Source organism: Myotis davidii, unplaced genomic scaffold (genome assembly GCF_000327345.1).
Source record: "Myotis davidii unplaced genomic scaffold, ASM32734v1 scaffold292, whole genome shotgun sequence".
NCBI lineage: Eukaryota > Metazoa > Chordata > Mammalia > Chiroptera > Vespertilionidae > Myotis > Myotis davidii.
Window position 1 is genome coordinate 2,129,888 of NW_006285042.1, and position 13,407 is coordinate 2,143,294.

The 13,407-nt window shown below is 42.7% G+C and overlaps 1 protein-coding gene across 1 annotated transcript in view; it reads right to left on the reverse strand.

Moving 5' to 3' along the window:
- Positions 1-371: 371 nt before the first annotated feature.
- Positions 372-13,407, reverse strand: part of MAATS1 (MYCBP-associated, testis expressed 1) — a 52,499-nt gene continuing 39,463 nt past the window's right edge. Inside the window, exons 12-18 of the mRNA XM_015558499.1 lie at positions 12,080-12,196; positions 9,908-9,979; positions 8,420-8,566; positions 4,814-5,035; positions 2,650-2,798; positions 2,035-2,126; positions 372-627 (exon numbers count right to left, since the gene is read on the reverse strand). Coding sequence (XP_015413985.1) covers positions 518-627; positions 2,035-2,126; positions 2,650-2,798; positions 4,814-5,035; positions 8,420-8,566; positions 9,908-9,979; positions 12,080-12,196 — 909 coding nt within the window. The 3' untranslated portion in view covers positions 372-517. The remainder of the gene's footprint in view (positions 628-2,034; positions 2,127-2,649; positions 2,799-4,813; positions 5,036-8,419; positions 8,567-9,907; positions 9,980-12,079; positions 12,197-13,407) is intronic.

A 13,407-nucleotide genomic window follows, 5' to 3' on the forward strand; every position in this document is an offset into this window, starting at 1 on the left:
GGACTTGTATGCATGCATATAAGCATAACCAATGGACATAAGACACTGGGGGATAGGGGAGGCTAGGGGACTGTCTAGGGCAGGGGGAAAAATGGACACATATGTAATACCCTTTGTAATAAAAAATTAAAAAAAAAAAAGTCCAGGAGTCCTGCGATGGATGCCCTGAGGAGGGAGGCCTCGCCTACCCACTGCAGCGCCACAGGCCAGGTAACCTGGGCCTCTCTCTGGGGGGCGATGGATCATGGAGCTCCGCGAGGTGATCATGGGGCAATGGTGGGGCCCCCAACCAATCGCATCGCACCCGCCTTGGCTGGCCTGGTGTCATAGTGTGGTCGTCCAGAAGGTTGTTCAGCTGTTTGGCTGTTCGGTTGATTTGCATATTATGCTTTTATTATCATAGATAGCTCAAAGCTGAATAATGCTACTTTCCCTCCTCTCTACTTACTTCCAAATGGAAAAATCAAACTCACCTTAGCTGTCTTTCTCACTTTGAGTTTTTTCCTTAAGTAACTTGTCAGTGCTCATCTTGCGGTTGCTCAGCAAAGTCCCTTGCAAGCATGTCTCCTGTGTGCCTGTGGATAATCTGATGGGCTGCAAGAATATGCTTCCGCTGTGCGTTCCTCACTGTGCCAAGTGACAGAAGAATTTTTACTCTGAAAGTCTGAACTCATTCATTCCCACATGTTTTCAAAACAGTCGTGATAGAAATGATAATTTTGCATCAGAATGCAAATTTTGTAACACAAAGATCGTAAATGACTTAAAGGTAAGGTGCCCCATACTTCCCTTTGAACCTCAGTTTCTAATATGGAGGCTCATGGCTTTAGAAGGTGGTCCTAGCTCCACACTCTAAGAATGTGTATCATCAAGGCTTAGTATATTAAGTACCACATTTCCCTTGCAAAGAAGTAATCATGATGATGATGATGTTAGCATTTAGCATTTGTCCTCATTTTATGCCATGCACTGCTTTAAGCAGTTGGCATATAACTATTCATTTAAACCTCATGACCCTAAAAGAGAGTTTTATTAATATCCCCGTTTTCAGATGAGGAAACTGAGACACAGAAGATTAAGTAATCTGCCCAAAGTCATATAGCTAACTCTCTATCCCTCTCTCTCTTCCTCTCTGTAAAAATTCAATAAAATATGTTTAAAAACACACACACACACTGGAAACTAGCTAAATGCTTATCGAAGAAGGTACTGGTTTAAAAAATTATAGTGCAATAATATAATGGGAAAATAAGATATTTCTTTGTTCTCTACAAATCCACGAGAACCCCACCATTCCTTTATCCCCGTTAAGTGGCCTAAAATACTACACTTCTCTTAAACATGTCCAGAATCCCCCTTAATAACTCTGACACGTACTAAGATGTTATTTCACTTTAAGTATTGACCTCTGGTTGCACCCCTCCCTCTGGGATCGGGTCTGTCACCAATAGTCCCAAAGCTCCAAAAGAATATTCTTTTTTTAAGACACACTTTTTCCTCCTTATCTGTTGACTAAAAGCATCAATCTTCCAAAACATCCACTGTTGACAGGTGGCATCTGAGGGTATTTACTCTGCCATACAGACCTGGCAGCCACTGGAGGCATCTGTGACACAGGGGCGCAGCAGAGCAGCGTCAGACCCTTCAGGCGCCCCCGCTTTCAACAGTCACCTGCACGTGCCCTGCCTCCACGGGCTGCTTCATTTTGAAAATCCCGCATATATTCTCAACATACTTTATGTTTTTAAAAAATCAAATCAAAAAGTACACCTCTTCTGGAACTTGGGAACTCCCTCTCAAAGGAGGGTTGGCTCTTGATGCTCGGCCACGCTTATTAGGACTTTGCCCATCTACACTAGAGGTGAGTATATCTGGGATAAGCAGGAAGAGGACTGGACAGGCTCTGAAATAAGAAAGCTCAGTGATTCTCCTTCAGAAATCTCCCCATACCTCTGCTCAGTTTGAAATCTCCGGGATACTGAAAGAGTTTATCTTTTTAAAAAATCATACAGGGACGCATTTGCATGGGTTTACCTTTTTCTTTGACGAACTCCTTTTGCACCTCTGGGATCAGGAAACTATAAACCAACTCAGCAACAATCTCCTCTGACTGAAGCTGAGTTCGACTAAAAAATAAACAAATTAAACTTTCTTTGTGGCTGTACTTGGATCCTCCTGACTTGTAAAGGAACTCCACCATCGCCTTTCCCCTAGTTACGTGAAATATGACATTCCTGGTGAGCTTGGTTAACCCCATGGAAAAGTCGGATTGGCCCCGCCCTTCATGTACCCTGCCAGCCAGGATGGGAATGTTAGAGATACAACTTATCCATGGGGGCCACACACCTCGGGGTGGACTCCAAGCAATGTTGCATGTACTTACTCACATGTCCTTCATGCTTTGAGGTATTCTAACGTAAGTAATGTAAAAGCCAACCAGCCTGCAGAGACTTCTACTCCCAGTGCTCCCACCATGCACAGGGATAGGCATGTTAGCTTCTAAAGCGCTACGCTAATAAAACAATGGGCACTGAAGCATGAGATACATATTTGTGTTTCCTTGGTGGTGAACTCTTAAGCTCCTGAAAAGTACATGTAAGTAACAGCAAGTGGGCTCTCTATTCTACCATCCACTCTCTTGGTACATACCGGCTTTCCATTTCATAAGCAATGTCATTGATTTCCTTAGCCTTCTTCTCAATTTCCGCCCTGGCTTGTTCTTCTGCAGTTTTGTCTTCGGTTTTCAGTATTATGTCTTCCAGGTATGAAGATATAGTACTCTGGTGAACTTTAACCACCTGTAAAAACCCCAAATGCCCACAGCTACTGAGAACAGGAATACTAATGTAAACAAGACAAGAAAAATGAACACTGGTTGACATTTTAGCTCATTTACTCAGTTCGTTAAGTCCCTTCTTTGATTGTTCCTGTTTTCTACTATCTCTAGACCATTTGTTTCTAACCCACCTTTCTACCCATTCTAGGCAGCCCCCTCCCATATAACCCATTTTAGAATTGTGGATTTTCCTCGGAGGTGGACACTACACATTGCAGAAAGATCCTGGATCCCGGCTATGTTCTTATCCACAGCATGTCTTGTCACACTACCTAACTGTGGCAGAGACTAAGGTATTTCCCAATGTCTTTCCTCTTCAATAAGAGAACCTCTGGATTTTAGCTGAGCCAATAGGTCCCTAGAACAGACTGCATTTCCTAGCACCCATAGTTCTAGCCAAGGGAAAACCTGCATAAGTGATGCAGGCACCTTCCAGAACGGATTGTTAAAAGGAAAGACTTAGCTTTATTTTTTTCCTTTTTCCTTCCTCATTTCATGGGGACATAATGCTGGAGCAACAGAAGTCATCTTAAACTGCCATGAAGGCCAGGCCTTAGGGACAGAAAAGCAGAAAGCTAGAGGAATCCTGGATCTTTGATGAACTTTCTGAACCATCTTATCCGTCTACATTGCTTCTTTTTACAGCTTTCTTCAAACTGTGAAACAGAATACACATGCAGAAAAGTGCGGAGTGCATGAATGTACAGTGTAACGAATCAGAGCAAAGCAAGCACCCACCAGCCACTGCCAGTATCCCAGAAGACTGCTGTGGGTTCTTCCTGACCACAGTCGCCTTCCCCTCTCACAATTTTACAGCAAACGTTTTCCTTTTCTTATACTTTTACTCCCTAAGTAGGAACCATAGTAATAGTTTAGTTTTGCCTGTTTTACAGGTAGATACACAGGAGGCACATGTGCAGCATCCTTAGTTTTGTATGCATTCTATCTCAACAGATTTTCAGTTTCTTGGGAGAAGGGTACTTTTTTATTTCATGTCTGGATATTTCTGTGTATCTTGGGACTCAGTAATAACTCAGCACGTTTTTTGACTGGCGCTATACCTACCTGTAAAACACCAAATCCATAACTTTGAATCCCTGTATGTTCCCTGCGAGAGACCCCAATGACCAGATTAATTCAGTGTCAACCAAGCAACCAACCAATCTATAATAATAAAAGGTAATATGCTAATTAGACCAGACAACCTTCTGCACATCCTTCCAGAAGACCTTCGGGACGAAGCAGGGGCTGGGAAAGAAGCCTCAGTCCTGGGTGCCCGCTGGTGGCCAGAGGGAAGCCCAGGTCCTGGGTGCCGGAGGGAAGCCAGTACTGGCAGCAGGGGGAAGGAAGGCCTACTCTTGCATGAATTTCATGCATCAGGCCTCAATAAAAGTGTAATATGCTAATTAGACCAGACGTCCTCCTAGATGACCTTCCAGACGAAGCTGGGGCTGCAAGGGAAACCCAGATCCCGGGTGCCTGCTGGCAGCCGGGGGAAAGAAAGCCTACTCTTGCATGAATTTTGTGTAACGGGCCTCTAGTCAAAATATATTTGCCCAATGTCTACTGTGCACAGTGATCTATTTTGGTGGGATGGAAGGCACCATGGGATGTACAACATGCCTGCTCTAGGGAGCCCAGAGTCTTAGTGGGAATCAAGTTGAACCTATGGAATAATTAGCTGAGTTCTATAATAGTCCAGGGTTGGGAAGTTTACTGTGTTCCACCTGTAGTAACACATATACTTGTGTGTTTCTGTATGTCTTTATAAATGTGTAAGGTTCTGGACACATGTGCTTGTATGTGCATGAGTTAATAAGGAAATAGGTGGCTAAATGTGTGTCTGTGTAGGATCTCAATATATATTTGTTGAATACAATGAAAAATACAAAAAAATGCATTTCATTTCTTCAGTTTCCTTTGGTTTGACTCTGCTCCTTACAAACAGCTTCCAGATATCCCGCTGCCCTCACTTGCCTCCTTAAATATCTCGTCCTCCTCCCGCAGGCGCCTCTGTTCCACTTGTCGCCGACCACTCTCCTCAGCTTCCCGCATCCTCCGCTGTCGTTCGGCCAGCATGGCAAAGGCATGGATTCTCCTCTCTTCCTGGAGTCTCACCAGCTCTTTGGACAGGAAGTCGAACATGTCTGCCAGCACCCTTCCTTCCAGTCCAGTCAGATGGTTTTCAACTAGTGACACCTTAAAAATAATGTAATTTTAAGAATACAAATTCCGCTAAAAATGGGGATTAATAGGGAGGAATGTTGGGTTACCCAGAACCATTGACAGTCACTTTATTTTCAGACTGCACTTGGTTTTTATTAGGAATATTATCTCTAGATTGGCCCCATTCGAGGGTTCTGTCACTAGGAAAACTTATGATACAATCTTAGACATGAGAAAGTAGATTGCTCCGTCAGTCACTGAAGGCTTATAGTCCTCAAGTTATAAAGAGGATTTAGCAAAGAATTCTGTTAGCGTCTACACAGAATGCATTTTTTTTTAATTTCAAGTTTAGCACTAGTCAGTTTGGCTCAGTGGATAGAGTGTTGACCCAGGGACTGAAGAATTTGCAGGTTTGATTCCAGTCAAGGGCACATACCTGGGTTGCAGGCTCAAGCCCCGATCCTGGTCAGGGCATGAGGAGGCAATCAATCAATGTGTCTCTCTCACTTCAATGTTCCTCTCCGTGTGTATCTCCCCCTCTCTTCCACTCTCTCTAAAAATTAATGGAAATATATGCTTGGGTGAGGATTAACAATAACAAAAATAAGAGCTAAATTTCAATTTCAAAACAATATTTTTTTATTGGTTTCAGAGAGGAAGGGAGAAGGAGAGAGAGATAGAAACATCAGTGATGAGAATCATTGATCGGCTGCCTCTGGCACACCCCAAACTGAGGATCGAGCCTACAACCCAAGCATGTGCTCTGACCAAGAATCCTGGTTCATAGGTCGACGCTCAACCACTGAGCCATGCCAGTCGGGCTCAACTTTAGCCAAATAAAGTGCTATGTCTTCCAAGACAGAAAGAAGAATGTCAAGGGTTTTATTAAAGATAGCAATGGAGTTTAATAAAATAGAATCTCCTAGAAATTCACTGATACCTTTTTAATTTCTTTTTTTAAAAATATATTTTATTGATTTTTTACAGAGAGGAAGGGAGAGAGATAGAGAGTTAGAAACATCGATGTGAGAGAAACATCAATCAGCTGCCTCCTGCACATCTCCTACTGGGGATATGCCCACAACCCAGGTACATGCCCTTGACCGGAATTGAACCCGGGACCTTTCAGTCTGCAGGCCGACGCTCTATCCACTGAGCCAAACCAGTTTCGGCACCTTTTTAATTTCTTAATGCCTCATCCTTTAACATAAGTTTGGGAGAATTTTAAGATCTTGAATAACATGAAAGTAGAAAGCCATAATTTCAAAGTCATTAACAACTATCTTTGAAATAGAGCAGGAGAAACACATGTCTATATGATCCTTAAGGTAAAATAAAGGCCTGGAGTTCTTGGCCAGGAATAAGCCACAGTGTCTATCTGTCCTGGCCTTTACACATGGAGAACAAAGGCATTTAAAGGACTGTGTCCTTTGCCACTCCCATCTGTTGCCTCTTCCATTCTCAAGTATAAGAGGAAGAGCTCTCCACCCAGGCACATGTTACTTTAATACTGACAGTCGGCCTCTGTGCTCAGTTCCCCTCTGGCTCATATTTGAAGGGAGGAAATCCGCACAGGTCTCCAAGGTGGTATGACTACTGGGTGAGACTGTCAATCAAGCGTAGTTATTAGTCCAACACACTCATCCTCATCCTTACCTACTGCCCAGCCCATACCTACCTCCTAACCACAATGCCCAGCTTTACTTACACAATAGGTGAGATGGAAAGGAAGGGCAAGAGTCTCACTACTCCGAACGTTTGTAAGTGGCGGTCATTCAGCCCAGAGATCACAAACAGGTTTCCTCCTCATCTCCAGGGATCACAGTTCCCTCACTTGTGTGTGTGTGTGTGTGTGTGTGTGTGTGTGTGTGTGTGTGTGTGTTGGGGGGAGGGGAGAGGGGGAGGCAACTTTTAAAATCCTGAGATTTTAAATCCTGTTCATGTCTAATCTTCTCCCTCAACAAGAAAGGTATGCTCAGGTAGTAAATTTTAATTTGAAGATTAAGTAAAAAAAAAAAAATTAGCAAGGTGATTCCATTGCAGTCATATCGTGTAATTGGCAACTGTGCATTTTCTGGACTGTTTTCCACAGAAAATGTAAGAGGAGAACAGGAGAGGGTCAGCACTGCTGTAGGCATCCATGAGGTGCCTGGTCCATCTGACCTCTGTACGTCACCAGTGTACTTAGTATATGGGAAGGTAAGCAGGGTGAGTCCTTGGCTGCGTGACAGCTCTTCCCACTACCTTCTCCCTTACCTCTTAGCTGACATGATATCTATCAGTCAGGACTAGTATGTCCGCTAAGTGGGACAGAGTTGAAAAGCCTGGACTGGCTTAGGTGCATCTGCCAAAGTCTACAATCAGAAACCTCCAAGGGCCAAAGGGGGCATTTTCCCACCCAGGTCCTGGGACCTGGCACTTTCGGGGCATTTGCTCTCTATCTGAACAGAAAAGTGCAGCCCTGTCTCCACCATTCCCAGGCCTCTCCGATTCAGAGACTCTCTGCTTCTTCCTCTGGTCCTTCTGTTGGGTCTCACAGCCTGTGGCTTTCTTCCCCTCCCTGCTGCACGAGCTCCCCAAACGCAGTGGCCATCCAGCCCTGCTGTCATGTGAAAGGAGTAAAGTTGTGCACATTTCAAAGCTGCTTAACACTCGAGCCCAAGTCCACACAGCACAAGAGTTATGTGTGTGATTAAAGGTGGGTCATAGTGGCTTTGCTGTAAGTTCACTTTCTTACAACACCAAACATTGTGCAAACAGATCGTTTTCCACACCGATTAACAGGTTAGCGGGAGAGGCAGAAAAGTGTATCTACATTGTATTCAATAGCATTAGAGACGGTGCTTACAGAGAGGAACACAGAAGAGAACAGGGAGACATGTACCCTTGTTGGGTGAGAGCTGCTATTACCAGCTGTTGTCAGATCAGCAGAACACAGAGGTCATGATGAAAGTCACAGAATAGCATGAGATATTAACATATTTAGTATGTGTTTTAATCAGCATGACTTAGGTACAGCTCCAAAGCTCAAAATAAGTGCTGATATTTACAAATAAATCTCATTTCTCACTTTTTTCTTATTGCTTTTATTACTATTCATTCTGCTAAGCTCTCAGTAACTGAAATATGGTACAGTCATCAAATGTTTGAGAAAACTTGAAAGGGAAACCTTTTAAAATGTAGGTTTCTTTTTTCTTCTTTTTGCAAATAAGGAATATAAGACCATATTCAATTCCCATTCTAATTATAGACTGTAGCAGCATAGTTTAAAAATGCTGACTGTGATAGAGTGATGGCATTGTGGGGGATGTTTCTTTTTCATCAATTCATTATTGTTATTATAATGTTGCTCACACAATAGTAACAATCAAGGGGGAAAATGTGACTAGAATGGAACAAGAAAGAAAGGGAAAGAACCTTGTGTTCATGCAAGTTCCTCTGCCGCTGCAGGGCCAGTGTCACTTGCTTCTCCGTTTTCCTCACCAGCCTGTCATCGTCTTGTAGCACGTGGGTGGCGCGCAGCTCCTGGATCAACTCCAGTCGCTTTTCTTTCCCTTCAAACATCTGTATCAAATCAAATCAAAGAGAGACTTGCAAATTAGCATCCCTTGTGTCAGGCCCTCGGGCTCCCAAGCAGTGACTTACGCAGAGAGGGTTCTGCTCCGCCTTTTGGAACTACAGAGCCAGTGTGTCTCACAGAGCGAGGTCAGCCCTCTTACAACACCCCGGCCGCTCAGGCAGAGAAGGAGGGAGCTTAGCTACCAGTTAGCTGTTTACACGGTTTCTTAAAATGCCTTTCAAAGGCAAGGGGACTGCTACAGGGTCATATTGAGAAACTTGAACTTCCCCTCATTTCCTGTGCTCTTTATTCCCTAAGAAAGCTGGGGATGGTATATTTCATGGCTATATTTTCTTTTCCTATAGATCTGCCCCTGGTTTGTAATACACAATGCGCTGTCTGAACTGAGTCAATTCTCCTGGGAAATACCAAAAGGAGAGCAAAGAATAATGCTGAACACAAAATGCTCACCCGGCTTCCCTGGACTTGCTCTTCATAACTGAGTCTTTTAGGAGCTATCACTGTCTGGGGAGAAATAACTTTTAGCTGGGGCTTTATATCAGTCCACTTTGTAAACTGAGTGTTTGCTCTGGCAGTAGAAATAATGTAAGGCTTTACAGGCAGGAAGACCAGAGTTGAATTTGCTGGTAATTAACATACTCTCTCTCAGACTTACATTACTTGCCTATAATATAGGGTAAGTGGTGAGGGAAAAAAAAGAGAAAATATATGTAGAATAAAAAATGTATCATGTGGGCATTGAGTAGGGGTTCAGACTGTAGTTATTATTTAGTTATTTCATTTATTATTCAGGTATTGCCAGCTAGGTACAGCTCAAATAGTTGTATTATGACTTTGTGGAAAATTAGGGAATCTACTTGGTCGGTGATATTTTAATGATCAAAATTCAGGTAAGAAAATTGCCGGATTTAGCAATCCCAGGAAGACATTACTGTCACACTGTCTTGGCTACAACTGTAGCAAACAGCAGGCAGGCTATTCCTCTCCTTGATACTGTGTCACCCATCTGGGCAATCTATGGCAGTAGAAGGGAATGGGTAGGTAATTCAAGAGTAGAGTTCCAAAGAACACAGACAACAGTGTGGTGATGGCCAGAGGGAAGGTGGGGCGAGGGCTGGGTGGAGGCGGGCAAAGGAGGAGGAGAATGAGGACATCTGTAATAGTGTAAACAATAAAAATAAAGTAAAACACACACAGGAAAAAAAAAGAAAGATTGTAGTTCCATAGGACAGAGGTGAATTCACCCCCAGGAGCCAAGCACATGCACATTCTGTGACTCTGTATTCAGAGGAGAAGCACATGGCCAGTGGGTGGACCCTACACACCACATTCTGAACGACTCTGCCCCGGAGTAACTTTTGAAGGAAGATGACAGCCTTTTCTATATCTTCTTCTTCCTAAAAGAACAAAGGGAGAACCAGGCAGCTTGAGAACAGCAGTCAAGATCAAATAATTTTTTTAAGAATTAGATCAAGCAAAAGAGACTGTGCCAGAAGGATTTACATAGAAATAAATAATGGTCTCTACCTTCATTGAATATATAGTATTTTAAATGTTACTTACTGTATTATTAAACTTCATTATTATTTTTCATCATAAATACCTTTGACAAATCATATAAAAAGTAAAAAAATCACCTACTGTCATACTATACCTATAATTTAAGCAATTTTCATTTTTCTATACTTCTTTCCAGCAAAATCATTCTTGAAGCTGAAAGTATTATTTACAGCATCCCTTTTGCAATAGTTTTTTCATGTTTGATCGTGAGGAAACAAAGGATACAGCTAATCTAGGTCAGAGTCTAGAGCAGTGATTCTCAACCTTCTGGCCCTTTAAATACAGTTCCTCATGTTGTGACCCAACCATAAAATTATTTTCGTTGCTACTTCATAACTGTAATGTTGCTACTGTTATGAGTCATAATGTAAATATCTGATATGCAGGATGGTCTTAGGCCACCCCTGTGAAAGGGTCATTCGACCGCCGAAGGGGTCGCGACCCACAGGTTGAGAACTGCTGGTCTAGAGGGATGTACTTCTCACAAAAATTTAGCAAAGCAGGTAAAATCATAATATACTAGACAAGATCAGCCATTTATAAAAATCACCTTTAATAACTATGTGTCAAAAGCAAAAAGAGCAGCCTGGTTGGTGTTGCTCAGTGGTTGAGCATCTACCCATCAACCAAGAAGTCCCTGGTTCAATTCCCAGTCAGGGCATATGCCTGGGTTGCAGGCTTGATCCCTGGCAGGGGACGTGCAGGAGGCAGCAGATCGATGTCTCTCTCTTATTGATGTTTCTATTTCTCTATCCCTCTCTCTTCCTCTCTCATTAAAATCAATAAATACATTTATAAAAAAAACCCCACCAACAACAGAAAAAGCAGATTGGGCAAATCTAATTAAGGCACCTCTGAAAGCAAAAGAAAGCGACAGTAAAATCAGTGGCATTAACACGTGATAGACAATGTGTTAACCACCGGCAGTGGTGGTACAAGGTCTACAATGGGGGTATTGTCCAGACCACATCCTAGCCAGGCAATGGGAGCTTTCCAGTCCCTCCACAGTTGGCCCATTAGAGGTGCTAGGGCAGTGATGGCGAAACTTTTGAGCTCGGCGTGTCAGCATTTAGAAAAACCCTAACTTAACTCTGGTGTCGTGTCACATATAGAAATTTTTTTGATATTTGCAACCATAGTAAAACAAAGACTTATCTTTTTGATATTTATTTTATATATTTAAATGCCATTTAACAAAGAAAAATCAACCAAAAAATGAGTTCGCGTGTCACCTCTGACACAGATCGTGCTAGGGAGCTGATCTGTCCACTGCCCTCCCTTTGACAAAGCACAACCTCCTGAATACAACATGGCTTCTTGTAAGAATTGCCCTCTATGGGGAGATAATGGGCTGACCTACCATGAGGAACATCCTGATGCACCAGGCAGTTTTATTTCTCCCCATAAAGTAATACATTTGCATTCTGGCATCTCTAGCAGTTTGTTATGGGTTTGTTTAGACTGGGTCAGCCTTAGCCAGCTCAGGTACCTTGCGCTCAAACTGAGTTTGGGATCTGTGAAGGTGAGATATGGCCCGTTGAGCCAGTCCTACCTCAGAAGTCAGCCTTCCTCGCGACTTTCTAACATTTCATTCTTCTCTGTCATCAGCCACCTCTCCATTGGGTAGATAATTATAGTAACTGACCATCATTCAATCCTTTTTTGTTTTATTTGACACACATGAGGATTACCTTCTGATGCCTACTTTTCTTGGGAAAACTTTTTATTCTTTGTGTTTTATTTTTTTAAAGGATTAGATTTCATTTCATCTCATTTTACTTGTTTATGTGATTGTGTGTTCGATGTTTGAAAATAAGAATAAAGGCAACATAAATTAACACTGTTAAATTAGGCTTGTTTGTAACTCAAACTATCCTAAGAATAAATGGACAGCAATGCTAAATTTTGAATTTTAAATAGAAAAGTTTCAAACTTACAGTGGAAGTCATTTCCAAGGTTGGAGTTGGAAGCCGAGGTTGAGGTATTGGCTTTCTTTGAAGAAAGAGCAGAGGTTTCTTTGGTTCAGGAACCTTATTCTTCTTATCCAACAGTGCCTGAAAAACCAAACTACTGTAATTTCTTCCTTTATATTTTCTTCCACTACCACTTCTAGGCCAAAGATATGAATATCAATCAGAAATAACCTTCTCTATGGCTATGCTAGGACAGTTTGAAAAATTCCAAACCAGGGTGCTTGTATCTCCCAAAGGACGCTGTGATATTCCTAAGGATAAGTTAGCTACTGAATAAACATAGCTCATATTCTATGTATATCCATTTAAATCAAATCCATCAATGTATTAAAAATAATACACCTTAACCAAGATAGTTTTGTCCCAGGTATGCAAGGATACATTATTATTTGTAAAAATAAAACTTAAAAATAACCCATCTAGCCTGGCTGGCATGGCTCAGTGGTTGAGTATTGACCGATGAACCAGGCAGTCATGATTCAATTCCCGGTCAGGGCACATGCCAGGGTTGCAGGCTTGATCCCCAGTATGGGGCGTGCAGGAGGCAGTCCATCAGTGATTCTCTCTCATCATTGATGTTTCTATCCCTTTCTCTTACTCTCTGAAATCAATAAAAATGTATTTTTAAAAACCACCCAGAAACTGGAGAAACCAAGATGGTAGCATAGGTAAACACTGGAAATTGCTGCTTCGCACAACCACTTCAAAAAGACAACTAAAAGACAAAACAGACATCATCCAAAACCACAGGAAGGTTCACTGAGTGGAAATTCTACAACTAGAAGGAAAGAGAAAAGCACACTGAGACTCAGAGGAGGTGCAGTGTGGAAGTAAAGTGCAGTGGTATGGAGGCATGAGCGGAAAGAGCTGGCAACTGAGGACACGGCTGTCTTTTTCAATCGGGAGGGAGACACAAGCTCCTGACTGCTCTGAACTCCAGTTCCGGGCGAGTCTCTGGGGACCTAGACTCATATGGGGAGAAACTGGACTGTCTGGCATCGGGCAGAATTTGAGGGCACTTTCTCTCAGAGGTGCTTGCAGTGATTACCTCGGAACAGTGAGAACTTCGATCTCTTAGGGCAGGACTGAGGAGCAGCCATAGCTGCTTGCTCCGTCCAGTTGATTCCCCGAGACCCCGCCCCACCCAAGCTGTGTGCAGAGGCCTTTGCATATGAATGCCCTGGCCCTTTGCAATCTAAAATTCCCTAACTAACTGCAGCTGGGTCAGAGAGACCCAGAACATCCAAAAGAAGGCCCAAGGCCCCACAGCAGCTTGCATTACTTCACAGCTG